This window comes from Euprymna scolopes, chromosome 17 (genome assembly GCF_053919585.1).
Source record: "Euprymna scolopes isolate OS-2025 chromosome 17, ASM5391958v1, whole genome shotgun sequence".
In the NCBI taxonomy this organism is placed as follows: domain Eukaryota; kingdom Metazoa; phylum Mollusca; class Cephalopoda; order Sepiida; family Sepiolidae; genus Euprymna; species Euprymna scolopes.
The window spans coordinates 110,748,501-110,774,332 of NC_136498.1; the positions used below are offsets into that span (position 1 = coordinate 110,748,501).

Below are 25,832 nucleotides of genomic sequence, written 5' to 3' on the forward strand. Positions count from 1 at the left end.
TAGAACCCACAGCAGCCTGGATGAAAATAGACCAGGTACAACGGTCCACAGCAGCCAAGATAGTTATAGGTAGCCAGTCCAAGGGCCAGTGGCAAACGCTGCAGATCAGAAAGAATGACATGTGCCCTAATAAACGTTTGCCATAGAAACTCACTGTTCATATGGGGGGGGGAAAGACTTACTAGTTTCTAATGCATTCATTTTAGCAAAAGTCAAATTTATCTCCAATTAGACCATCCATGACCCGTTCGGTCAGTATTTGTTATACATTTTCTTAAAATGTACGAATGTACACCCACCATCAAAAATAACAAGAAATATAAATGTATACACTTTGCTAGTGTTTGCAATAATATTTGTATAAAATAACATCTCGATGAAGTAAAAAAATAAAAAAAAACATCTGAAACTGGAAAGTCATTTAAGGAAAAAGAAAAGCATATCAATTGATATAGAAAAAAAAAGAAAAGAAAAAAAACGATTATAGAAATGGAGTAATGAATTTCTTTTCAAATTTACTTTTGATGGCAAGGAGGGATGTGTTGGACTTGCTATTAATTTTCTCCCTTTCCTTATATATTTGAAATGGTTTCGTCTGATAGTATTTTTTTATTTATTATTTTTTTACTTACTAAATTTGATGTGGACAATGATATTTATTAGTATTAGTTTTGGGATGATTGGAAACTTTTTGGGTATTGGAATTGGTATAAAAAAAAAAAAATCTGTGCGCATTTTCCAATGTCCAAAACGATTCTTTTTGTTTTTTTTTTTGTTTTGTTTTTGTTACTTAAGAGTCAAGTGGGAGTCACCACTTATCGAGGCCTGAAGGCCACTCAAGGGTAAGGATTAATGAATGGAAGGTAATGGTGTAAATTGCGTAGAATTTGATTATTTATGAGGGACGGCTTAACAAGAACTTGTTTACATTGAATTCGATGGCTACCATGTATTCAACCAGGAAGCAGAGCAGCGGAACAGTGTTCCACAGGCAGGCAGTTCTGAGAAAGAAGCTTTGTTCATGGAATCTGCATTCAGATTTAGGCACAAATAAGAAGTGGGGGAAATTGTATATAGTGGTTGTAGATAGTCGAGTAAATTTTGTGAAAGTTTGGCAAGAGGGAACCATAGATTGGTTGGTTGTTTGGTTGTTTTTGTTTTACGGCATATCAACCCTTTTCGGGTTATTTAATGCCGAATCCAAAGATTTTGAAGAAAAAATTTTTTTAATAGAATATATTTGTTGTTTTCACGTCGGTTTCTATTTAACTCATAGTTGGGACCCTAGCAGGTACTACCACTCCGGGTCAGAGTGGACCTGGGAGCAATGGTAATTAAAGGGTTGCTCCACACTCCCCAAAGCCCGCAAGCTGGGGCCTCACCACTGGATATAGTTTAAGGTCATATCCAGGACTCCCATTGAGGGATTTTTACCCTCTGCAGGGGGGCAGTCGGCGTATTCTAATGCCCCACCGACAGGGCCCCATAGATTGGAGTTCAGTTGAGCACTTGCCACGATCATAGTGTAGGTGTAGTATCTGTTTTGATGCTATACTTCACCTTTTCTGTCCTCTGTCAGCAGAGAAATCCTTCACGACCGAGACAATTTTTATTTTTGTTCCTACCCAGAGCGCCTCTTTGTTAGAGAGCTGGATTTTCCCCACATTAAAAACCGACCTTGTGTCTAACTCTGGGAAGGCAAGTAAATAGGAACAACAGAGCAAAGACAGGGTCGCAATGACTCTTCCGTGGGAAAGAGGTTGCAGATAAAGAGAAACGGGCATCACCTGTTTTGTTTAAAATTTGCCATCGTTTGTACTAATGATAAAAATGATAAATATTTACTAATATTAAACTACCAGTGAAACAAATCTAGATAACCATGCTGCCTTCACAAGTGTATTTTTTACATTTGCGAAAATATATGCTTACATTAGATGAGTTTTAGTGCTAATCTGAAAATATACGTAAGAAATAGCTCTATAACTAAATATTTAGAGGTTTTAAAAGAATAGGAATCAAGAATTGTATCAGAATTGTATTGGAATCGTACCATATACACAACTAAATACACACTGGTCTTCATTTAAGAGGGAACAGATAACGAAATACCAAGGTCTTTCATACCACATGAAAAGAAATTGGAATCTTAGGAAGATTACCATAATTCAAGTAATTATAGGAGCAGCCGGATTCCTGAAAAGGAATTTCAAAAAATACCTGGCAAATATACCCGGTGAACCATGTGCGAAACAAATACAAATAATTGCACTTGAAGGAGCAGTCAGAATCTTTAAAAGATATTTCAACCGAGATAGCAGATATAAGGTCTGACATCTGGTAGGATACCCCATCCCCAGCTAGAACAAAATAAGAAAATTTTTTAAGGTGTGGGGGGGGGGGATAGAGGATAATTTCTTAATTTTGGTCATATTTTTACAAGAAAGTATTTATTTGTAAATGGATGACTTCATAAAGAAGGAATAGCAGCATTAAAAAAAAAAAAAAAAAAAAAAAAAAAAAAAAAAAATGGATGATGTCACAAAAAGATTTTAAGTAAATATAAAAGAATAAAATTTCTTTAACAAATAGTTAATTAATAAAATGTCTTTTTTCAAAACCAATATGCAAATATCAGTTTCATTGGATGTCAGAACAAGCATTTCATCGGAGTCATTAGTTTTTAGGGATATGTTCACGTTGGATTTTGGGGTTATACTTAAAGGTGATTTGTAAGAAGTACTTTTGGGATGAGCTGGATTCAGAGATATATTTTCAGTGAAAAAGATTTGCAGGCTTTATATTCAAATGTGAGAAAATGAAAGACGTTATACGATAAACAAAACGAGTTTAGAATGTATATTTTTCACAAAGATTTTATATCTGTTTAAAATGGAAGGTTTACAGCAACAGGAAAACAGAATGGTTGCAAACATTTTTAGAGTTCTTGTAAAAGCAAGGGGGTTATTTAGCCGAGGCATTAGAAGTCTGGATCGATTAAGAGCCGTGAGTTTCAAGGGTCAAGAAAATTGTATTCAAAACTTCTCAGCTCAATAAAATAAATTATAATTCATTGAAAATTGTTCATCATATTAGAAAATAGTTTAGCGATAATAGGAAATATTTCAATTGAAGAGTTGTTTTAAATGAGCAGACAACATTCAGAGATTCAAGGCTTTCAAACAGTCATTGTGTGTGTGTGTGTGTGTCACGCTTTGTAAGTATGAGTATGCAAATGACAATGATTACAGGTGTTGAGGATTGTGGCGATTAAGGAGACGTAGCACTGTCTGAATTTTTGATAACTGTTTATTGAAAGAAAATCTGGCCCTTTGAAAGGGTTTAGACTGCTCCCACAATGACCAATTCAAATAAATTCAGAAGGTTCTGATTGGTCAAAATATTATTATTTGATTTTACATTAATTCAGGTCTGCACGAATTTGGTGCGCAGAAACGAGTTTATGCACTGATTTTGGACACCAAAGGGTAAACTTCAAATGGTTGGTTGTTTTTGTTTTACGGCATATCAACCCTTTCCAGGTTATTTAATGCCGAATCCAAAGATTTTGAAGAAAAAATTTTTAATAGAATATATTTGTTGTTTTTAAGTCGGTTTCTATTTAACTCATAGTTGGGACCCTAACAGGTACTACCACTCCGGGTCAGAGTGGACCTGGGAGCAGTGGCAATTAAAGGGTGGCTCCACACTCCCCAAAGCCTGCAAGCTGGAGCCTCACCACTGGATATAGTTTTAGGTTATATCCAGGACCATAAACTTCAGTGCTACATTTCCTCAAGCAATGGTAATGGAGAGGCACTCATAAAGCCGTCTACTCATGATGGTTGCTAAATGTGTAGTACATCATTAATAGACTAATATAGTAAATACATACATTTCTTTCTAAATAATAATCAACTCTTCTCTCAAGTTTCATTATTTACATTTCTCTCATCACTTTCCTAATCATTCGCTTTTCTTCCAAGCACATAAAACATTCACATTCAGGTAGAATGTGTACGGTGACAAGCAAGAACATAGTTTTAATAGTATATAATAGACCACATGATACTCCATTGGATAACGACCGCCAACCCAACGTTGTGCCGTAGACTTTTCTTTAATCTTCTCTACTGGCCGTCACATTGGCAGATGTCAATGACAGGGGGGGGGGGGGCATGCATGGGTTCACCAGTATAAAAAGAATCACAAACTCTGACACATTCTGCAAATATCAGTTGCACTCTGGATGTGTGTGTGTGTGTGTGTGTGTGTGTGTGTGTATGTGTGCACATGCGCGCACAACACCAACCTGCTGAACGCTAAGGTCCACATCTCCATTAGTTTGTCGTCAATTGGCATCAGCTAATTTTGATTTATTCCAAGCCACGATCTGTCTTCGACTGTCTCCAACTGGAAAGTCTTCAATTGTAGGAAACTGTCACAAAACTCAATACCACACCTAACGGTATCCATAAACTAACTTTAAATATGTCCAGTCTTTTATCTGTCACACCTTGATTAACAATCCTATTCCATTGTGCACCTTGGTGAACAACTTCCTCTTTATCGTTCGGCTGATAAACTTATTTCCTCCTTTTGTGCTATATTTATTTTCCTCTTTTTTCATACTTCCTAACACTTGAGGAGGCACTGAGAGTATCAAGTATACTAGACACAGAGGGGAGACTAGAGGACCCAAAAGATTTTAGTAGTACAGGGTCAGTAACCTGCAGTAAACAAACCAAATCCGGCCCTCAAGTGAATTTCCTTAAGCCCGCCACCTTACTCAGGGCACATTAAAAATATAAACAAACCAAACCACAGTGACTGTTGAGAGTGAATATATTGTGTCTAAATTCAAATTCTTATTTAAATTTACCGGAGTGTGTATTACTTATTTTCTTCAAATGCACAAAAATTTTTATTTACATTGTTGTCCTCCTATTATGTTATTGGCTCCCAGAATAAAAAAAAGAAATCCAGGTAGCCAGCTCATGGACAATTATCAGTGTATAATTTAGTAAAAATTTTGATAACAGAAAGAATGTTATCGAAGTGACAAAGGTATTTTAAGTTGAGAAAATATTTACACCAAAATAGTTCCCAGGAATTTTAACTTGGTGAGGAAAAGGAATTTTATCAGTAAAAATAAACCCGAATGATTACGTGACAGATCAGATGATGTTTGCGTTGTGATATGTGTTGATGACATTATTTAGAGGAGGAGATGGTCTTTCTTTTTTTTTTTGGGAGAAATATGTTGGAAGTCAGAGTTGGGAGACAGACGGTTCACTGACCGTAATGGCTGCAAACAGGGGAGACAGTCAGAAAATGTTGATAGTTAGGCCCTAAGACCAACAGACAGCTTTCCAATGGAGAAACACCAGTATATAAAGTTGCTGTAAATACAACCAAAACTTTGGGTGGTATGAATCTTTATTTGCAGCTTTTCCAAGGATTCGTCAAATCAAGATCAACCCAGATAGATAAGGTATGGTTTCCTATTGACGGATGTTAACCCCCCCCCCCCCCGCCTCCAAAGAGAATTATATCCATCTATTATTGTAAAGAGCATCTATAATATAAAACACCTGTCTGTTTAAATGTATGTTTGTATGTCTACTCAAAATTTTCGATAGAGGGGGACAGATTTTCTCGAGATCGAAATCATTTTGAAGCGTTAAGTCTGACGACAAATATTGAAAAATTGGCCAAAAACATTACCTCCTTCACCCTCAACTAGTAAGTTGTCTACAAGGAGGGGTCGATTTTTTGCGAGCGATTTTTGCAAATCATCATATCAGTTGGATTGACTTTGCCTAATTTTAACATTCCAAACTTCCGGTCGCATCATGGAGTAGTGGTAAGAGGCAGATTTTCTTTCACTTTCTTTTCTGCCTTCACGTCATGGGTTCAAGCCTGTCTACTACCATTTTTTTTTTTTTTTTTTTTTTGCACAACACATCTCCAAACAACAGGCAATGCCGGGCACCCAGGCTAGTCTATCATAAATGTTATATGTCCTGTTTATACATCCATCATTAAACCATCACATATACACTTCAAATATATATACACTCAACATCTTAGAGACAAATATATCACACATCAAATAGAAAATACACATTTATATGAACACATTATATAGAGGATTATACGACACTCCATGATAATGTAGCCAAAGCAGTTTAGCCCTCCTATAATTAGCATAGCTTTTTTGGTCTTCAAGCTCCAAACGGTTGTCAACTTCTGGTCTAGAGCTTTCACCAAAACTTTTGGATGACCACGCACGTAAAACAGTTCACAGTGAAGAGTTATTTTTTTTTTTAACCATAATCCTGCATGTAACTAACATCAGCACACATCCTTGATACGAGGACACGGATATTTTACTAACAAAAATAAACAACAAAAACCTTTTCCTTCTATGATGATGGATATTTTACAATCCAAAATTAAGATACATTTCAATTGTAAAAAGAGAGAAAAAGGAAAAAAAAAAAAAAAGAGTGAAAGAAAAAAAAACAGAGAAAGAAAAAAAGAAAGAAAAGAGAAAGAAAGAGAGAAAGAATAATGAAAAAAAAAAGAAAAGAAAAATCGAATGATTTTTTTTTCTTTTTTTTGTAATAAAATCATTGCAGCTTCAAATGATTTCAAAAGTTTGTTTATTTTCTAAAATTTTTAATATATACTAGCAGGCTGCAGATATGTTTAAATATATTTTAATTCATGCAGATTGCGCATTTATTATTATAGAGACAATTCTCTATCGATTATTATGTTGAACCTAATATATAGCAGCAAGATCAAAACTAATATATGTATGTGTGTGTGTGTGACTTGGATGCCATCAGCTAGAATCGAAACCAAAACATCCAACTCTCCACTCTCATTCATTAGTCTCCAAGCCACACCCATATGCATATATACAGAATATACAAATCTAATATATAAAAGGCGACATATCTGTCTCCATATTTTCAAATTATCTCTTCTAAAACTAGGGGCCTCAAATGATTGGATTTTTTACAGACCATTCTTTTTTGGAAGAGTTATTTAATAATTATTTGCCTCCGTATTTTTTTTTTTTTTTTTAATTAACCGTTATTTAATGCTTGTTTTATTCTCAAATGGTTTTATAGATCTCATATGGGCAAAATACCAAGGTTACCCACTGTGAAACACTGTGCAGTGAAGACTGAACAAGCGACTCACGCTAATAGTATGTTAAAATTACTTGCATAACTTTACATCGCAGTAGATGTTTAGGTCAGTTAAACAGTCACAAGAATGTTGGCGTTATGCTTCACATAACATAAGTCACCATCTAACACTCAATTGTAACTGGCATTACATTAAACCTTTTGGTGTGGATTAATTTTTTTTTTGTGTGTGCGTGTGTGTTTATATAGATTCCTAGAAAAATACCCATCCCAGGACGGGCAAAATTAACTTATCAAAACAGAACAGGTTTGTACTTTTTCTTTTTTCTCAATTTTATCATTTCGTTTTAGCTAAGGATGGGGGATTCTACTGGATGCCAGACATTCACCTGCTATCTCAAATTCCAACCGAGAGATCTTTTTAAGATTCTAACTGCCCCTTTAAGTGCAATTGTTTTAATCTCTCTTGCACTTGGTTCACCAAGTACATTTTCCAGGTAGTTTCCGAATTTCTTTTTCACGAGTCTGGTTGTTCCTATAATTACTTGAATGACAGATCTTCCTAAGATTCCAATTTCTTTTCATGTCCTACATAAGATCTTGGTATTTTGTTATCTTTTCTCATAGCACTAAGTTCCATTAAAAGGTTAAAATAAAGATGTGATATTCATATCATTTTTGTCAAAATCTCTGAGATGAGAAAAAGTAATTTATAATCAAAATGGTTCCCTTTAACTATAGGCAGATTAGAAAACAACTCTTTACTGAAATAATTTTATAAGAAATGCATATGATCGGAAAGTGTATAGTATAGGGTTTTATTTAGAATTTGATATGAATGCTAGTATTCAACACTTGAACGGCAATAATCACGTTGACACACCGGTTCCCGTCAGATCACCGCAGTTAAGCAACGTTGAGCCTAGTTATTACTAAAATGGGTGACCAATTTGGGAATTCCAGGCGCTGTATCTAGGACATCTCCCTGCAAAAGTTGCAAAAACCTAACGTTGTCATCTCCCGGGGATATACATACAACTTGGGACCGCTTGTGAATTTCATACTCCCATGAAACTTCCTCTTCTGGAGGAAGCCAGTTAAACCCGAATAGGGTTAGTGCCAACTGACACGGATTCAACACGCAACTGCATCAACTCATTTTACAAGGAATAACCAACTAAGCTCCTAATTTGAGGCCTTACAACCGAACACAACTCAAGGCCATCCCCAGAACCTTAAACTCCACTAATTTAGATGCATAAAATAAGATTGTTGTTCCCCTTCATGAATATACCTCAACTGTTCTACATCTGCTAAACCAAGAACTCTCATCCATTCTTTCAATATATTAGACCATCAAAGTCTCCTGTTCTGCACACATCTCCATATGTTAATCATCTTCCGAGGTCATCAGAAATAAACTTGTCTTTAAGACTCACATTACACATCCATCATTTCTCTTCATGCAATGCATGTCCTCAACCCTCACTGGCCAGGTTTCACTTTCATATATCATCATAACATTACACATGCCTGATCGACTCTGACTTAGGATAACACTGGTAATGTTTTGCTGGATAGTAAAAGTGTCTGTGAATAAATATATATATATATTTCAGACACGTCTGATTGAACACGACAGAGTTATTCTTTTTTTCGATCTTAATGGATAATTTTTCTATTTGCCAGGCGGCCTTTTTAATTTTATTAGGTAACTTATGCAGTATGACGCCCAAAGGTTGTTTTTCGGACATATTCTTCTCGAGCGCTTTCTATCGGTGCATCTGATTATCTTCAGGAGCAATTGTTGTTTTTATTTTTTTTTTTCTATTAGGCTTGGTGTAATTTTTTTTTTTTTTTTTTTTTTTTAATTGCTTATAAAAAAGTGGATGCAGGAGGGTATATATATTTACATACATAGAATCCCAGGATACAGCATTAAAATTAGTAATAAAATACAGTACAGTATATAATCAAATAACATTATAAATAACACCGGAAGGCGGGACCAATACTGTAACAAGGGGCCAGAAAAACATTGTAATCCACAAAAAAAAAAAAAAAAAAAAAAAAAAAAAAAATTGTAACCTAGAGCCATCGTATCCCGGAGTTCTACTCTGTGTGTGTGTGTGTGTGTATATATATTAGTAGGGCTACCCTGCGTTGCCCGGGCAAAAGTGTAACATTTTTATTAAAATTCTATCTTTATCTTTCTCTCTTAGCCCCTCTCCTGGTTTCTCTTTCCTTCCCCACCCTCTTTTTTCCATCCAACCCGTTACTCTATCTGGACATACACCCTCAATGAAGGAGTCAACACAAGGGAATTAACTCCTTGATTTAAAAAAAAGAAAAAAAAAAAAAAAAAAAAAAAAAAGAGAGTTACTTCCTTTTAGTTAGTACATCAAATGGTTGGAAAACTGACATCATCCACTTCTTGGTGACAATGCAATAGCTTAGGGCCAAAGAATGAATAATTCTTAAATTTTAGATATTTATCCAGGACAATGCCGATCAAAGAATGCCAACTCTGTGAGTATTTGTTTAGTCATTTTTTACTTTAAGCCAGACATACAAACAACTGTATTATATATATATATATATATATATATATATATTTATTTCTGCTTGCTTCTTCCTTAGTTAGTCTGTACATTACACTTTGAAAAAGACGAAATACAACTTTTGAAGGACAAACTGCTTCAAAAAGGTCAAATTCACAAAATTTGGCTTTAAAAAGATCCATCTGTCAATCCTGGAGAAAAATACAAGAGTGGCCTCCCTTTGATGTAGCCCTGTTTTCAAATATCATAATACATGATCATTGTTGTAATGGTGTGAGTAATTTCGACATGCAAAAGTTGTAACGTGCAATGGATCTTCACTGAAGAAAGTCACTGAAACATTACATAAAAAAGAGAATATTTGAAAGAAACAAATAAAAAAGAAAATATTGTCTGCCAAGAGATGCTGGACTGAAGGAATAAATTAAAGATTGTCTCTTACAATGTGATTTGATTATTTGTATTGAACTATGTAGCACAATATTATTTTCTGAGTATTTATTAGGACTTATTAATTTATCTTATTTGGGTCAGTTCTATATTAAAAATATAGTGGACACTATTTTTCATAGAAATGTTAATAAACTCATATTTGCTGAGTGTTAATGGTTTTTCTGTCCAAAAAAATCATTTCAGGGGTGGCTATTCAGAAAAATATCAGCTTTATCAAATGACTAGTAGGGAGACCCAACTTTGTCTGGGGTTTAATGAGAATTAACAGATATTCACCCTTTCATCTGAGAACTTCAACTAAATTAAAATAAAAAAAATGTGCTTTATATAATGGATAATAAAAAAAAAAAAAACAAGTTTTAACATTTCATTATATGAAATAAATGGAAAACAATTTTTAACACCATAATTTCTGTACAGTTCGAAAAAGTTTGATTTCAAAAACCAGTTTTCTTCTGCAACGTTATGTTCTTTTCATCCAGCATGTCTACTTGCCTTTGAATTGGTACAATTGTATTAGGTTATAGTCAGCTAACATACTTCCTAACTTCCAGCATAGCAATACTGAAAGCGGTGACAAGGCAAATCAATTCCTTCACTTTTATTGTTCTTCAGTATTTCTATTGTGAAGCAATTTATTGAAATAAAATAGAAAAGGACAGTACTGAAAAAATATACAATAAAAAAATAACAAAACTATAAAAAGATAAAAACAATTAGCCTTTATTTGTACTGTTAATAAAGTTTTATAAAAGTTTATTTTATAAGAAATGTTTATGAAATTATAAAAAGTTTGTTTGTTTTTTTTTAATTATAAAAATAAGTTTTTTATTTGAATATTTATGAAAGTATAAAAATAAAATTATTGAAATCAAAATAAAATTCCTAATCTCGCATTACGAAATGTTTTCTTACAAACATTGATATCTCAATTTGTTTCACACAACCTATGGAATTGAAATACATGGTTTGTTACAGATTTTTGCATCATTTAAAATAAACATTCATTCAAATTATTGAGAGATTGAGAAAAGAATTAAGCACAAACTTTGGTGTGTGTATAAATTCGTCATCTTTTAAACCAACACACTTCAGGTGAAAACATTACATACTTATGTGTCATGTCGAAATTAGTATAAATTTAAAAAATTTATAAAAATGATCCAGTAGAAAAATAATTACAATAGAATTTATCACATTATCAAGTTTTTAATGTAGAAAAATTTTGCAATCAATTCCATATGACATTTCCTTTGACTTAAATTAAGGGTTCACCATTTTTAAACTCAAAGAATATCAGAATATAATTGTGGATGATTTTTTTTGTTAAAACTATATCTAGTACATGTACTGGATGATTTTCTGTAATTTTTGGAATTTATACTAATTTTGACATGACACCTAAGTACATAATGTTTTCACTTGAAATGCGTTAGTTTTAAAGATCAATAATCTACACAAGCACACAAATTTTACATATTTTGAGGAAAAAAAAAAATTGAGTTCAATTTTTTTTGCATTCATATAATATCATGTGGCCTTTTATGAAAAACTAAATCCAATTATAAGAAAATAAAATTTAAAAAAATAAGCATTTTCCTTATAATTTTGAAAACCAATAACAGCAAACCATTCATTTGTACACATCCACACCCTCCAAGCAATAAAATTTAAATGTGCTTAGCATATTCAATTGTAAAATTAAATTCAGGCTTGAGTTTTATGCAGAGCTGATGACACTACAAATCTATGTATTTTTAAGTTTTAGAGATCAAGGAAGATAATTTATTGTCTTCATTTATTTGTACACACTTCTGAGAAAAAAAAAAAAAAAAAAAAAAAAAACTTTATCTAATTTTAAATATATATTTAAAAAAAGAAAAAGTGGAAGTAGGGGTAATAAATTACTTTTTTCTTTTAACTGTGCCCCACAAGTTCTAGATCAGATTATGTTCAAATTTTGTATTGGCCGGACCATTGTCATGTTTAAAAAAATATATATAAAAATAATCACTTACATGACATTAAAACCAATCAATATAACGAGTCTGGTATATAACATTAATTGCATCATTTTAAAAATTGATATTTTTTTTAAACTGGTTTTGTACATTTTCGGTTTATTCTTAAAATTAGCAGGGCAACACAGCGTTGCCCAGGCTGCTGGAAAAGAAAACAGAATATTTTTTTAAAGTGTGTAACTTTTTTTTTTTTTTTTTTTTTTTTTAACTACCATGTCTCCTTTTTAACACGTTTCCTCTCTACCGCGCCCCCTGCATCTGTAAGTTTCAAAACAATTTAAAGAAAAGGGAAAATTAAGCAATTTTTGTTGATAAGCATTCAGAAAACTTCCTTCTCACCATGATATATGATCTATCATCATCATATTCAGTTTTATATGCATTGAATGGTTTTGAGAAATTGACTTCTAAACTAACAGTCTATTTCTATCACTTAGCAGAAACATATTTCAAACACACCTGTGTCTTATAAAAGCATCTACAGTTGATTTTATAGGTGGGGCCTTTCTGCTGGTATGGTGATAAAACTTCTCAAATGCATTTGTGATGTTAGATTGTATAAAAGTGTTCACTTTGGTCAAAATCAAACTTCCTTTTTTAATCATTTTTTCAATTATCAATTTTCAATACATATCAGATACAAAACCTACATAAGAACACTTCCAGACACATCAAGTACCTTCATATATATATCTACATATATATATAAGTGAACATGCCTGTGCATGTGTGTGTCTGTACATTTTTCAATGCAATAATTGTCAATTTTCAGTCTACAGACTCGAAATTTGATATACAAGGTACTGAGATTTAGGAAAATTTTTGTAATCCGTTTTCGGCCAGAATTTTGGCTATTAAGGGGTCAAAGTTAAACGATGTGACCTTTGAGAACTCTACCAAACTCCTCCGTCAATTTTGGGTCTAAATACTTGAAATTTTAGATATAGGTTCCTTGGACATGGATCTAACTTAATAACTTGATTTGAGCCCAAAACAATAAATGTTAAGGGGTCATAATAGGGGTCAAAGTTTTAAAAAATTGACCGCTTTTTTTTTTTTTTTTTTTTTGCTTAACATGCACCTCCAAACATCCAGGCAATGCCAGGCTGAAATGCTAGTATATAAAAAAAAAAAAAAAAAAAAAAAAAAAAAAAATCGGCCCAACCATTTGAGTCCATAAAGAACGAACTCACTTACACAGACAAAATTACTAATAATAATAGATTAGGAAAAATAAATAAAATGAAATCTAGCTGGGAGAAGCTATTTTCTCAAGTGGGGAAAAAAGGACCAAGTTGATTCCAAAGCCTTTGTATATAGGCGATTGGCAAAAGAGATTGAAATTAAGACTTTGTATTCACTGCCCACCCCAACCATCTTTTTTGCTGTTTCAAGTAAAATAATTTCCAGGGCAAATAGCAAAGTTATTTTTTATTCTATTATTTCAATTACAAAAACAAATAACATGAAAAGGTCAACACCGCTATGACTACTACTATTATCATTTGGATTTTTGGACTACTATTCTCGTATTGAATGTTATTTTCATGTTTCGGTCCATGTAACCTGACCTTTTTTTCTTGTCAATCTTGTTGAACTCGGGGAATCTTTTTATCAATTTTTTTTTTTTTTTTTTTTTTAACTTATTTGCAAAATATAAAAGGTATCCACTCAATCCAAATTTCTAAGATATATAGTTTATTTCATCCTTTCTTTTGCAATTCATTCAAAGAAAAAAAGAAAATGGATAACATGACAATGTTCGAGGAGAGCGGTGTAGTTTCAGTTAGACATACAGATACCAAATCCCTATTATAAAATAACAACAGCATTAAGAGGATAGAGTTTTTGTGGTTTTTCGTAGTTGAATTCTTTGGACTACTATTCTCATTTTGAGTGTTATTTTTCCGTTTCAGTCAATGTAATCTCTACCCTTCTTCAGGTGTGTCTTGTCAAACTCTAGACTCTGCATGGAATTTTGAACAGAACCCTTCTTTTAATCCACAGAGATAGCATGCTCTTGTTCCGTCAGCCATTACTGAGTAGGTCTTAAGTAATTCACAATTGAATTTTGAGTGTTGCTCCGCACTGAGGATTGAACCTTCAATCTCTAGAAGAGTGTAACATACAACTCAATTTTGCCAAGTACTTTATCACCACGGTTGCTTGCAAACAATTTTAGTGTGAATTTTTAGGAGCATTTGTTTTTTTTTCTTTTTTTTGTTTTTTTAATTAAAATTGCTTTCTGTACTGTGTTGACAATTGCAACATTTAAAAAATACATTTTTCATTGCTTATTTAGATTAGCACTCATGATGGCAATTAATAGAAAAAAAAAATGCAGAAGTCTGTTTGATGTATGTACTAGTCATGCAATGAAGATGAACTATTAAAAAAAAAAAAAAAAAAATTTGATCAAGTATTTTTTTTTCTTCAAGAATATCAAATTTTCTTGTGTCAAGGCAGGAGAAAAAGCAGCGTCCATGAAGAAATCAAGGCAGACAGCCGACTTTCATTTAAAATTTTTTATTTTTTTTATTTTTTATTTTTGGATAATGTTTGAAAGACAACGATTTAAAACCAAGTAATAATTTATTAACATATGTGTATTTTTTTTTCATTTTTCAGAAAATAAAATTTTCAAATAATCAAAACATCATTTTAAAAAGGGTCATTTTATATAAATTAAAAACAAAATTTGAAGAAAATTAAAATAGCTTTGGCCTTCACTAATCAGGAAAAAAATGGCAAATTTGTTTTTGTTTCTTTTTTTGAAAATAACAATTACTTGATCAATTTTTGTGATTTTTGGAATGTACTATCTTCCTTCCATGACAAGTAGTTGCATGATAAAAAATTTTTCTTCATTTTTCATTATCGCCATTAGTGCCAATCTGAATAAGTACCCATTTTTCTTTCAAAAACAAAGCTATATTTTTATATTAAACTAGAGGAATACCCATCCTACATCGGAAAAATTAATTCCTTGGACAGTTTTCAGTTTTGTACCACATTTATCTCCCTTTGCAAAGTTTAAAATCAAAATTTACAATAACGATATTAAATTTTTGTCTAGAATCCTTATTGCATGATTTGGATTCGTTTTTTTGTTTTTGACAGGAGTCATCATTGCTTATCATGACCTAGGGACCACTCAAGGATAAGGGCTAATTAGTGAACCATTGTGATAAATGGTAATGGTAGAAATTGGTTATTTATGAAGATGGGTCCACAAGAATGTTTCAAATTTAAAGGTTAATGGATCATAAGAAATTGAAATTCATGGAATTTTTAAAAATAGTATCTAATGCCTATGGATCGAATTTAATGCAAATCTGGAATATTTAAATGTTTAAATGGGAGGTTGTGCCAATATTATGTTACCTAAAAACTTAAAAAAACAACCTAAAATTTCGGAAATATTTATTACTTGATGTATAATAATTGTTAAAATTCAACAAAAATCAGGATATCTGAATTTTCAAGGGCTTGCATCTTTTTTACTACGTTTTCATAAAATATAGTCTACATCACAACCGCTGGGTCTAGGTGTATTATTCCAAAAATCATACTGATCATTGAATTAGTTTAGAAGTGAATCCTGTACATTTTATTACTCCAAAATGGATCAAGTGTATTGCAAATTGGATTGTTATGCTAACTGAACTTGTGCATTCATGACTTGAAAATTTCATCTCCCTGTTGCAGATATTGACGGTGTGAGATTAAGAAAGTGTAATAGAAATCACTCTCGCAAACGACCTCGTGTTTACTTAGCCTATAAAATGACAGAAAATGTAGAAAAGAAAAGACAAGCATAATTTTGTAAGCCGCTCATTCGTGAAGGTACGCCATTAATTTGCATATGTACACAATTGGTAACTGTTAAAAGGGACAAATTCTAAAACAGGAGAGGGGAGTTGAGTTTTTTTTTTTGTTCAATAGCCTAAAACGAGAACGAATGGTGGAAGATAATATCGAATACACGAGGATTTATTGCAAGTTGAGGAAAGAAAGGAAAAAAAGACTTGTACGTTGTATCAATAAGAGGACGATTTGACACTGCCAGTTTTTGTTTTGTTTCCTTTCCATTTTATAGAAAGCAACCACTGTCATGGACGTATGTCAAAAGCAGAGATGCATCATTGAATTCCTGGTAAACGTGCATTTAGAATGATGGTAACTATGCAGAAAATTAAATTCTGGATCACAAAAGGTTACTCGTTTTAGTAATATTACTCCCATCTTCGTAACTTTTCAACTTTTTTTTTTTTTTTTTTTTTTAACTAAAAAAATAGAAGGATTTACTTTTGGAATGACCCATGTAAACATGCATACATATCTCCATCTATATAAAGTGAGGTATATCTATATTTAGATTTCTTTTCTGGAAACATCTCCGGAACATGGCATGAAGCCACTTGATGTAAGGAGCAAGAAAAAAAAAAAATAACACTTCAAGATTAAAAGCTATTCAACAATAAGTGTTAACTGGGTTAGAATCTTATCTATTTAACAACAATTCTTCCCCCTTTGTCAAAAAAACTTACTCATGAAATGTGAGGGTGAAAGAACCAAAAGAGAGTGAGAGTCACACGGCTGATGAAGATAACTCCAAGTACACATTTTCAAGTGTTTTGCCAACAGACAAAAATTCTGACTTTTGCTAAAATGTTAAACAGAAAATAAAGGTTTGTTTTTTTTTTTCTTATATAAAAACAAGTCCGCAAAGTTCCAAAATTTGTGTAAAGAGAGGGGAGGTTGCTTTGAAGTAAAAATATTAAAATTAGTGATAATTTAGTAAAGCAAAATTTGCTGTTAGTGTCACACAAGAGCAGGTGTTTTGTTTTTTAATTTTCTTTGTGACAAAAAAAAAAAAAAAAAAAAAAAGTCGGTGGGTGGTTGGGGGGTGCAATCCAGAAAGAAGTTAAAAAAAAAAATTTCATTTAAAAAAGGAATAGCAAAAAAGAAAAGATTTTTTTTCTTACTGTTTTGATTTTTCCTCACTTCATCGATCTGGTACATCAAATTGTATGAAACAATTGCAAGGGCAATGAGTCCGGCCACAGTCAGCGTACAGAATAGCCATTTTAAGTAGGATAAGCAGTCAGATTCACTATTGGGAGATCTTTTCCTGAAGAAAAAAGAAAAATCAAAATATTTTTCAGCTACAAACAAATTATGTAGAAATGAATGGAAAAAGTGGATAGATCAAAACGATATGAGTTGACAAACCCGACAAGCAGCAAAATCCCACCCCTACACAGTAAATATCCCCAGATGTAAGAAAGCCTTCTACTCTAATTGTTTCTTATCCAGAAACTGTTAAACTTTGAAATTCTCTTCCGGTTTCCTGCTTCCCCAACTGTACTTTTTTTTTTTTTACTATTCAATTTTCACCCCAAACAAGGCACAGTGCCACTTTGAAGTAGGGGGCTACTATCGGGGACGCAAGTTGCAGGGGTATTCTGAAGGGAGATGGGTAGCAAGATATCTGTTCACATTACACGAACTTCTGCATGTCAGTACAGTTGGGAAAGCAGAATCTCGGAAGGGAGTTCCACAGTCTAGCAGTTCTGGGGAAGAAACTATTGGAGTAGAAGGCTTTCTTACACATAGGGATCTCTACTTTGAAGGGGTGGGATTTAGCTGCTTGTTGGGTTTGTCGGGGATATTCATGTCGAGGGGGGTACAAGTGCTTGTAGTTCGTCAGAGCATTCACCATTAAAGTACTGACATGCAGAAGTTCAAGTATAATGTGAACCTACATCTTGCTGCTAAACTCCCTACATAGAACTCCTGCAACTTAGGTCCCTGATAGTAGCCACCTACATCAAAGTGGCAATGTGCCTTGTTTGGGGTAAAAATGTAATAGAAAAAAGTTAAGAAAAAAAAAAAAAAAAAAAAAAAAATCAACTCTTACAGATTCAACATTGCTCCGGTACATCAAAATAGAATAGATTACCACATAGGAGTCGAAGATATCAAACGCACCCTAGGAGTCGGAATTTTACTATCTGACTCTGCAACCCTGGTATTTATTGTGCTTAGAACAAACTCTAGTCAACCCATAGCTGTTTGTATAATTGATGCAACTTTCCTATTTTAAGAAGAAACTCAGTCCCCTAAAATATAAACCATCCAGCGAACAATATCAGTTATCCCCAAGTTTGACATGTGTTTTTGACTTCGATTTCCATTAACCATTGTGTTTCATGGCGAATGCCCTAGAAAAATCCTTTCTGAATAATGTTTACCAGTTTTAAAATAAGCAAACTTAGTTGTTTTTTAGAATGGTTTTAATAAAAAAAAATATTTACTTTGCAAAATTGTTCATTCTAAACTCATCCCATTTTACCATTGAAAAAAAAAAAAAATCCAAAGTACAGATATTTTTTTAAAATATATTTTTACTATAATATTTTATTAAAACTAAAAATCATTAAACAATTCGATGTAAATATATTTTTTATTAAAAATAAAACCATTCTGAAAAACAGTCATTTGCTTACATGTTTTCGAAAACAACTAGACAAGTTCATGTCGATTTTCAGCAATTCTGGGCCTTCTACATAAGAATCAAGGATTCTTATTGATGATTCGTAAATGATTAACTAATTATATTTCAAACTCATTTTTACTTTTTAAATAAATTTTATATCTAAAACAAAATAAAACATTGTTTTAAATCTATGTAATTGTCAAATCATGTGTCTGTGATGATCAACTATTTTTAAAGTATATTTTAATCTCCTATATAATAAAATGACTGCAGAAATTCCCCTCTGTACCAAAGTATCGTAGGTTTGCTACACCAGATACCACACACAAATTTTATACATCTAGCCTATTAGCCAGTATTGTATGTAGCTTTCGACGACCATTATAGACAAATTCAGTCATGATATTAAAATGCTACATTCTATTTGATAAGTATCACCATCACAATTGCAACATCTTAAGAGGAAGGAGTTCCTACTTTTCTCTCTAGATATGTAGTTCAAACGCTAGTATCAGTTATCACCGTATTCAAGTCTACATTTTTCAACTATAGTGTGATTACACTCTCTGTAACTGGTTAAGACATACATAGACATAACATTCTTTCTGATTTCAGAATCCTAAATATTAATGGCCCCCTAGTCATGTTCTGCCATCTTCTGATTGGCTGAGACCTGACATTCTCATATTCCAGAATAAAACTAATTCCTAAATAAACGAACACTTCTAAAAGTTTACAAAAATGGCGTCGCTCTCCACAAGAGAAACTAGCACTAAAAGAAAAAATATATATACTACCATATTAACAGCTCATAAACAGAATTAAATACTAATAATATTAATTACTGGAACAAACGTGCACAAGTAAAAAATTTTTATATACATAACTTCTTTTCCATCTCTGTTTGCACATCCGGAACACTCAAAAAAATGTAAACACAGCAATAGTTTAGTAGGAATATAAATATATACAAAATACTAACACGCCCCCCCCCCCCCCGCAACCCAAAAGATTTTCCTTTGCTTTTTTTTTTTTTTTCTTTTTTGCATTTACTATTCTGGTTGGCAATTAGATTTTTTACGCTGATTACTTACAATACAATTTTAACTTAAATTTCATTGCATATGGAAACACTTATTTGTTATATACTTATATCTTTGCATTTTCACCAATTTTGAATTCTATGGAATATTTCATTTAATTTTCTTTTCCGGACTGATTCTCGAGATTGTGCACACTTAAATTTTTTTTTCTTTTTGGATGAGAGGGTAACATTTTACATTAGGTCCACCTCCACAATTACCTTAGAATGACGACTTTGTTAGGTTTTTGATTATGCTAATTACAACAAATCTTGCGGAGATAAGTACTTTTAGAGATATAAAGATCTGTATTATGCACTTTAATTCACTGGTTGCCAAGTTTGTATGCACGTGTGATAAATGAAACTACTTCTCTCCTACCAACACGGGCACCGCTCAATCTTTTTTTTTTTTTTTAGCATTTAGGTGGGTATGGTGACAACGATTATCATGATAAAATTAGGGGAATTATGCCCCCAAAAAAGAGGAAAAAAAGAAAGAGGAAAAAAGAGACTAGACAAAAAAAAGGAGACAAAAAAAGACAAAAAAAAAAGACAATAAAAAAGGAGACAAAAAAAAGGAGACAAAAAAGAAAGAGGAAAAAAGAAAGAGGAAAAAAGAGGAAAAAAGAAAGAGGAAAAAAGAGACTAGACAAAAAAAAGACAAAAAAAGGAGACAAAAAAGAGCTAAAAAAGAAAGAAAGACAAAAAGAGAAAAAAAAGACAAAAAGAGACAAAGAGAAACAAATAAGAGAAATAGGAGAACAAAGAGAAAAAGGAGAACAAAGAGAAAAAGAGAAAAAAGAGAAAAAAAAGAGAAAAAAGAGAAAAAAAGAGAAAAAAGAGAAAAAAAGAGAAAAAAGAGAAAGGAGAAAAAAAAGAGAAAAAAAGGAGAAAAAAAAGAGAAAAAAGGAGAAAAAAGAGGAGAGAAAAAAGAGAGGAAAAAAAAGAAAAAAAAGAGAAAAAAAGGAAAAAAAAGAAAAAAGGAGAAAAAAGAAAAAAGAGAAAAAAAGAAAAAAGGAGAAAAAGAAAGAGAAAAAAAGAAAAAAGAGAAAAAGAAAAAAGAGAAAAAGAAAAAAGAGAAAAAGAAAAAAGAGAAAAAGAAAAAAGAGAAAAAGAAAAAAGAGAAAAAGAAGAAAGAGAAAAAGAAAGAGAAAAAGAAAGAGAAAAAGAAAAAAGAGAAAGAAAAAAGAGAAAGAAAAAAGAGAATAAGTGAAAAAGAGAAAAAAGTGAAGAGAAAAAAGTGAAAAAGAGAAAAGAAAAAGAGAAAAAAGAGAAAGAGAAAAGAAAAAGAGAAAAGAAAAAGAGAAAAGAAAAAAGAGAAAGAAAAGAAAAAAAGAGAAAGAGAAAAGAAAAAGAGATGAGAAAAAGAAAAGAGAAAAAAGAGAAAAAAGAAAGAAAAAAGAAAGAAAAAAGAAAGAAAAAAGAAAGAAAAAAGAAAGAAAAAAGAAAAAAGAGAAAAAAGAAAAAAGAGAAAAAAGAAAAAAGAAAAAAAAGAGAAAGAGAAAAAAAAGAAAAAGAGAAAAAAAAGAGAAAGAGAAAAAAAAGAGAAAGAGAAAAAAAAGAGAAAGAGAAAAGAAAAGAGAAAGAGAAAAAAAAGAGAAAGAGAAAAGAAAAGAGAAAGAGAAAAAAAAGAGAAAGAGAAAAGAAAAGAGAAAAGAAAAGAGAAAAAAGAGAAAGAGAAAAAAGAGAAAGAGAAAAAAGAGAAAGAGAAAAAAGAGAAAGAGAAAAAAGAGAAAGAGAAAAAAGAGAAAGAGAAAAAAGAGAAAGAGAAAAAAAGAGAAAAAAAAGAGAAAGAGAAAAAGAGAAAAAAGAGAAAAAAGAGAAAAAAAGAGAAAGAGAAAAAAGAGAAAAAAGAGAAAGAGAAAAAAGAGAAAGAGAAAAAAGAGAAAGAGAAAAAAGAGAAAGAGAAAAAAGAGAAAAATGAGAAAGAGAAAAAAGAGAAAGAAAAAAGAGAAAGAAAAAAGAGAAAGAAAAAAGAGAAAGAGAAAAGAGAAAGAGAAAAAAGAAAAAAAAAGAAAAAAAAGAGAAAAAAGAAAAAAAAGAGAAGAAAAAAAAGAGAAGAGAAAGAGAAAAAAGAAAAAAGAGAAGAGAAAGAGAAAAAAGAAAAAAGAGAAGAGAAAGAGAAAAAAGAAAAAAGAGAAGAGAAAGAGAAAAAAGAAAAAAGAGAAGAGAAAGAGAAAAAAGAAAAAAGAGAAGAGAAAGAGAAAAAAGAAAAAAGAGAAGAGAAAGAGAAAAAAGAAAAAAGAGAAGAGAAAGAGAAAAAAGAAAAAAAAGAGAAAGAGAAAAAAGAAAAAAGAGAGAAAGAGAAAAAAGAAAAAAAAGAGAAAGAGAAAAAAGAAAAAAGAGAGAAAGAGAAAAAGAAAAAAGAGAAGAGAAAGAGAAAAAAGAGAAGAGAAAGAGAAAAAAGAGAAGAGAAAGAGAAAAAAGAGAAGAGAAAGAGAAAAAAGAGAAGAGAAAGAGACAAAAGAAAAAAGAGAAGAGAAAAAGACAAAAGAAAAAAGAGAAGAGAAAAAGACAAAAGAAAAAAGAGAAGAGAAAAAGACAAAAGAAAAAAGAGAAGAGAAAAAGACAAAAGAAAAAAGAGAAGAGAAAAAGACAAAAGAAAAAAGAGAAGAGAAACAGACAAAAGAAAAAAGAGAAGAGAAACAGACAAAAGAAAAAAGAGAAGAGAAACAGACAAAAGAAAAAAGAGAAGAGAAACAGACAAAAGAAAAAAGAGAAGAGAAACAGACAAAAGAAAAAAGAGAAGAGAAAGAGTAAAAAAGAAAAAAGAAAAAAGAGAAGAGAAAGAGAAGAAAAAAGAGAAGAGAAAGAGAAGAAAAAAGAGAAGAGAAAGAGAAGAAAAAAGAGAAGAGAAAGAGAAGAAAAAAGAGAAGAGAAAGAGAAGAAAAAAAAAAGAGAAAGAGAAGAAAAAAAAAAGAGAAAGAGAAAGAGAAGAAAAAAGAAAAGAGAAAAGAAAAAGGAGAAGAGAAAGAGAAAAGACAAAAGAGAAGAGAAAGAGAAAAGACAAAAGAGAAGAGAAAGAGAAAAGACAAAAGAGAAGAGAAAGAGAAAAGAAAAAAGAGAAGAGAAAGAGAAAAGAAAAAAAAGAGAAAGAAAAAAAAAGAAGAGAAAGAAAAAAAGAGAAAATACACACAGAGAAAAAAAAACAGAAAAAACACGAAGAAACAGAGAAAAAACACACATAGAAGGAACAGAGAAAAAACACACAGAGAAGAAACAGAGAAAAAACACACAGAGAAGAAACAGAGAAAAAACACACAGAGAAGAAACAGAGAAAAAACACACATAGAAGGAACAGAGAAAAAACACAGGAGAGAAAAAAAAAAAACAGAACAAAAAAACAGAGGGGAAAAAAACAGAGAGAAAAAACAGAAAAAAAAACACAGAGAAAAAAAAAAGAAAACAGAGAAAGAAAAAGAAAACAGAGAAAGAAAAAAAAACAGAGAAAGAAAAAAAAACAGAGAAAGAAAAAAAAACAGAGAAAGAAAAAAAAACAGAGAAAGAAAAAAAAACAGAGAAAGAAAAAAAAACAGAGAAAGAAAAAAAAACAGAGAAAGAAAAAAAAACAGAGAAAGAAAAAAAAACAGAGAAAGAAAAAAAAAACAGAGAAAGAAAAAAAAACAGAGAAAGAAAAAAAAACAGAGAAAGAAAAAAAAACAGAGAAAGAAAAAAAAACAGAGAAAGAAAAAAAAACAGAGAAAGAAAAAAAAACAGAGAAAGAAAAAAAACAGAGAAAGAAAAAAAACAGAGAAAGAAAAAAAAACAGAGAAAGAAAAAAAAACAGAGAAAGAAAAAAAAACAAAGAAAAAAACAGAAAAAAAAACAGAGAAAGAAAAAAAAAACAAAGAAAAAAACAGAAAAAAAACAGAAAGAAAAAAAAACAGAAAGAAAAAAAAACAGAGAAAGAAAAAAAACAGAGAAAGAAAAAAAACAGAGAAAGAAAAAAAACAGAGAAAGAAAAAAAACAGAGAAAGAAAAAAAACAGAGAAAGAAAAAAAACAGAGAAAGAAAAAAAACAGAGAAAGAAAAAAAACAGAGAAAGAAAAAAAACAGAGAAAGAAAAAAAACAGAGAAAGAAAAAAAAACAGAGAAAGAAAAAAAAACAGAGAAAGAAAAAAAACAGAGAAAGAAAAAAAAACAGAGAAAGAAAAAAAAACAGAGAAAGAAAAAAAAACAGAGAAAGAAAAAAAAACAGAGAAAGAAAAAAAAACAGAAAGAAAAAAAAACAGAGAAAGAAAAAAAAACAGAGAAAGAAAAAAAAACAGAGAAAGAAAAAAAAAACAGAGAAAGAAAAAAAAAACAGAGAAAGAAAAAAAAAACAGAGAAAGAAAAAAAAACAAAGAAAAAAAAAACAGAAAGAAAAAAAAACAGAAAGAAAAAAAAACAGAAAGAAAAAAAAACAGAAAGAAAAAAAAACAGAAAGAAAAAAAAACAGAAAGAAAAAAACAGAGAAAAAAAAAACAGAGAAAGAAAAAAAACAGAGAAAGAAAAAAAAACAGAGAAAGAAAAAAAAACAGAGAAAGAAAAAAAAACAGAGAAAGAAAAAAAAACAGAGAAAGAAAAAAAAACAGAGAAAGAAAAAAAAACAGAGAAAGAAAAAAAAACAGAGAAAGAAAAAAAAACAGAGAAAGAAAAAAAAACAGAGAAAGAAAAAAAAACAGAGAAAGAAAAAAAAACAGAAAGAAAAAAAAACAGAGAAAGAAAAAAAAAAACAGAGAAAGAAAAAAAAAACAGAGAAAGAAAAAAAAACAGAGAAAGAAAAAAAAAACAGAAAGAAAAAAAAACAGAGAAAGAAAAAAAAACAGAGAAAGAAAAAAAAAACAGAGGGAAAAAAACAAAGAAAAAACAAAGAAAAAAACAAAGAAAGGAAAAGAAGAAACAATGAAAGAGGAAAGAAAGAGAAAGAAAAACATGGCAGCCAGAGATTAAAACATTAAATCACATTTACATTTCTCAAACATAAATAAATAAATAAAAAAGTAATTTTCCATTTTATTTCAGGACTAAAAATGGGGTCAATTAATTGGATTGAAATACGAGATTTTTCAATTGTTTCTTTTTTTACAATTGAACTCGTATCACCATATTTATGAGGTGAAGGTTTTCCAGTCTAAAGTCATTGTGTGTGAATAAAAACAACCTTGGTTGAAGTAAGGGAGGTAGAGGGAGAGAAAACTTTTTGCCAAAAATACATTGGAATAATTATTAAATTGCATTTACTCAAAAACAAAAAGTTTGTCAACATGACATTAATTCATTTTCAGATATTTTTTTTTCGAGGACAATTATTGGTCAATCATTAAGCAAAATAAAAGAATAACAAAATCGACTTTTAATGTGGAGAAAAATCTAACTCATGTCCAGGTAACCTACATCTAAAATTTCAAGTATTTAGACCCAAAATTGGCGGAGGAGTTTGGTAGAGTCTGCAAAGGTCAAATCTTTTACCTTTGACCTCTTGGCAGCCACATTTTTGCCCAAAAACTGATTAAAAAGCTTGCTGCATGTCAGAATACCCTTTATGTAAAATTTCAAATGTTTAGACCCAAAATTGACAGTAATTTGGTAGAGACTGCAGAGAACAAATTTTTATTAACTTCGACCCCTTAACATTTGTTTTGGGCTCAAATCAAATTAAAAAGTTTGATTCATGTCCAAGTAATCTACATCTAAAATTTTTAGAGATATCTATACTAACATATTAAATATTTTTTCATTAATGTTATACCGATTATCAGGTGAAAACCTTGAGTAGAAGAAATAATGGTCCGGTTACCAAACTGGACTTCTGTTTTTATTCTAAAACAAATTGGCCTGAAAGAAAATGTGAAACTTTTGTACACAAATTTTTTTTTTTTTTTTTTTTGCATATATTTTACAAAAATAAGTAATACTTGATTAAATTTTGCATAAAATAAAATGCTGTTTGTTTTTGAATAGAATCCAGGTCGTTTAATTGCTATGTCCTATTTCTTGTCATAAATAATTTTACCAAGAATTTTTCATAAGTTTTGGTTTCGGTTATGACTGAAGGAACAAGTT

General features: G+C 31.0%; 1 protein-coding gene across 1 annotated transcript in view; it reads right to left on the minus strand.

The window, feature by feature from the left end:
* LOC145296877 (EF-hand calcium-binding domain-containing protein 14-like) overlaps window positions 1-25,832 on the minus strand; it is a 130,901-nt gene that overhangs the window by 93,798 nt on the left and 11,271 nt on the right. The window contains exon 2 of the mRNA XM_080143012.1: window positions 17,190-17,335. Within this exon, the coding sequence (XP_079999138.1) occupies window positions 17,190-17,335 (146 nt within the window). The remainder of the gene's footprint in view (window positions 1-17,189; window positions 17,336-25,832) is intronic.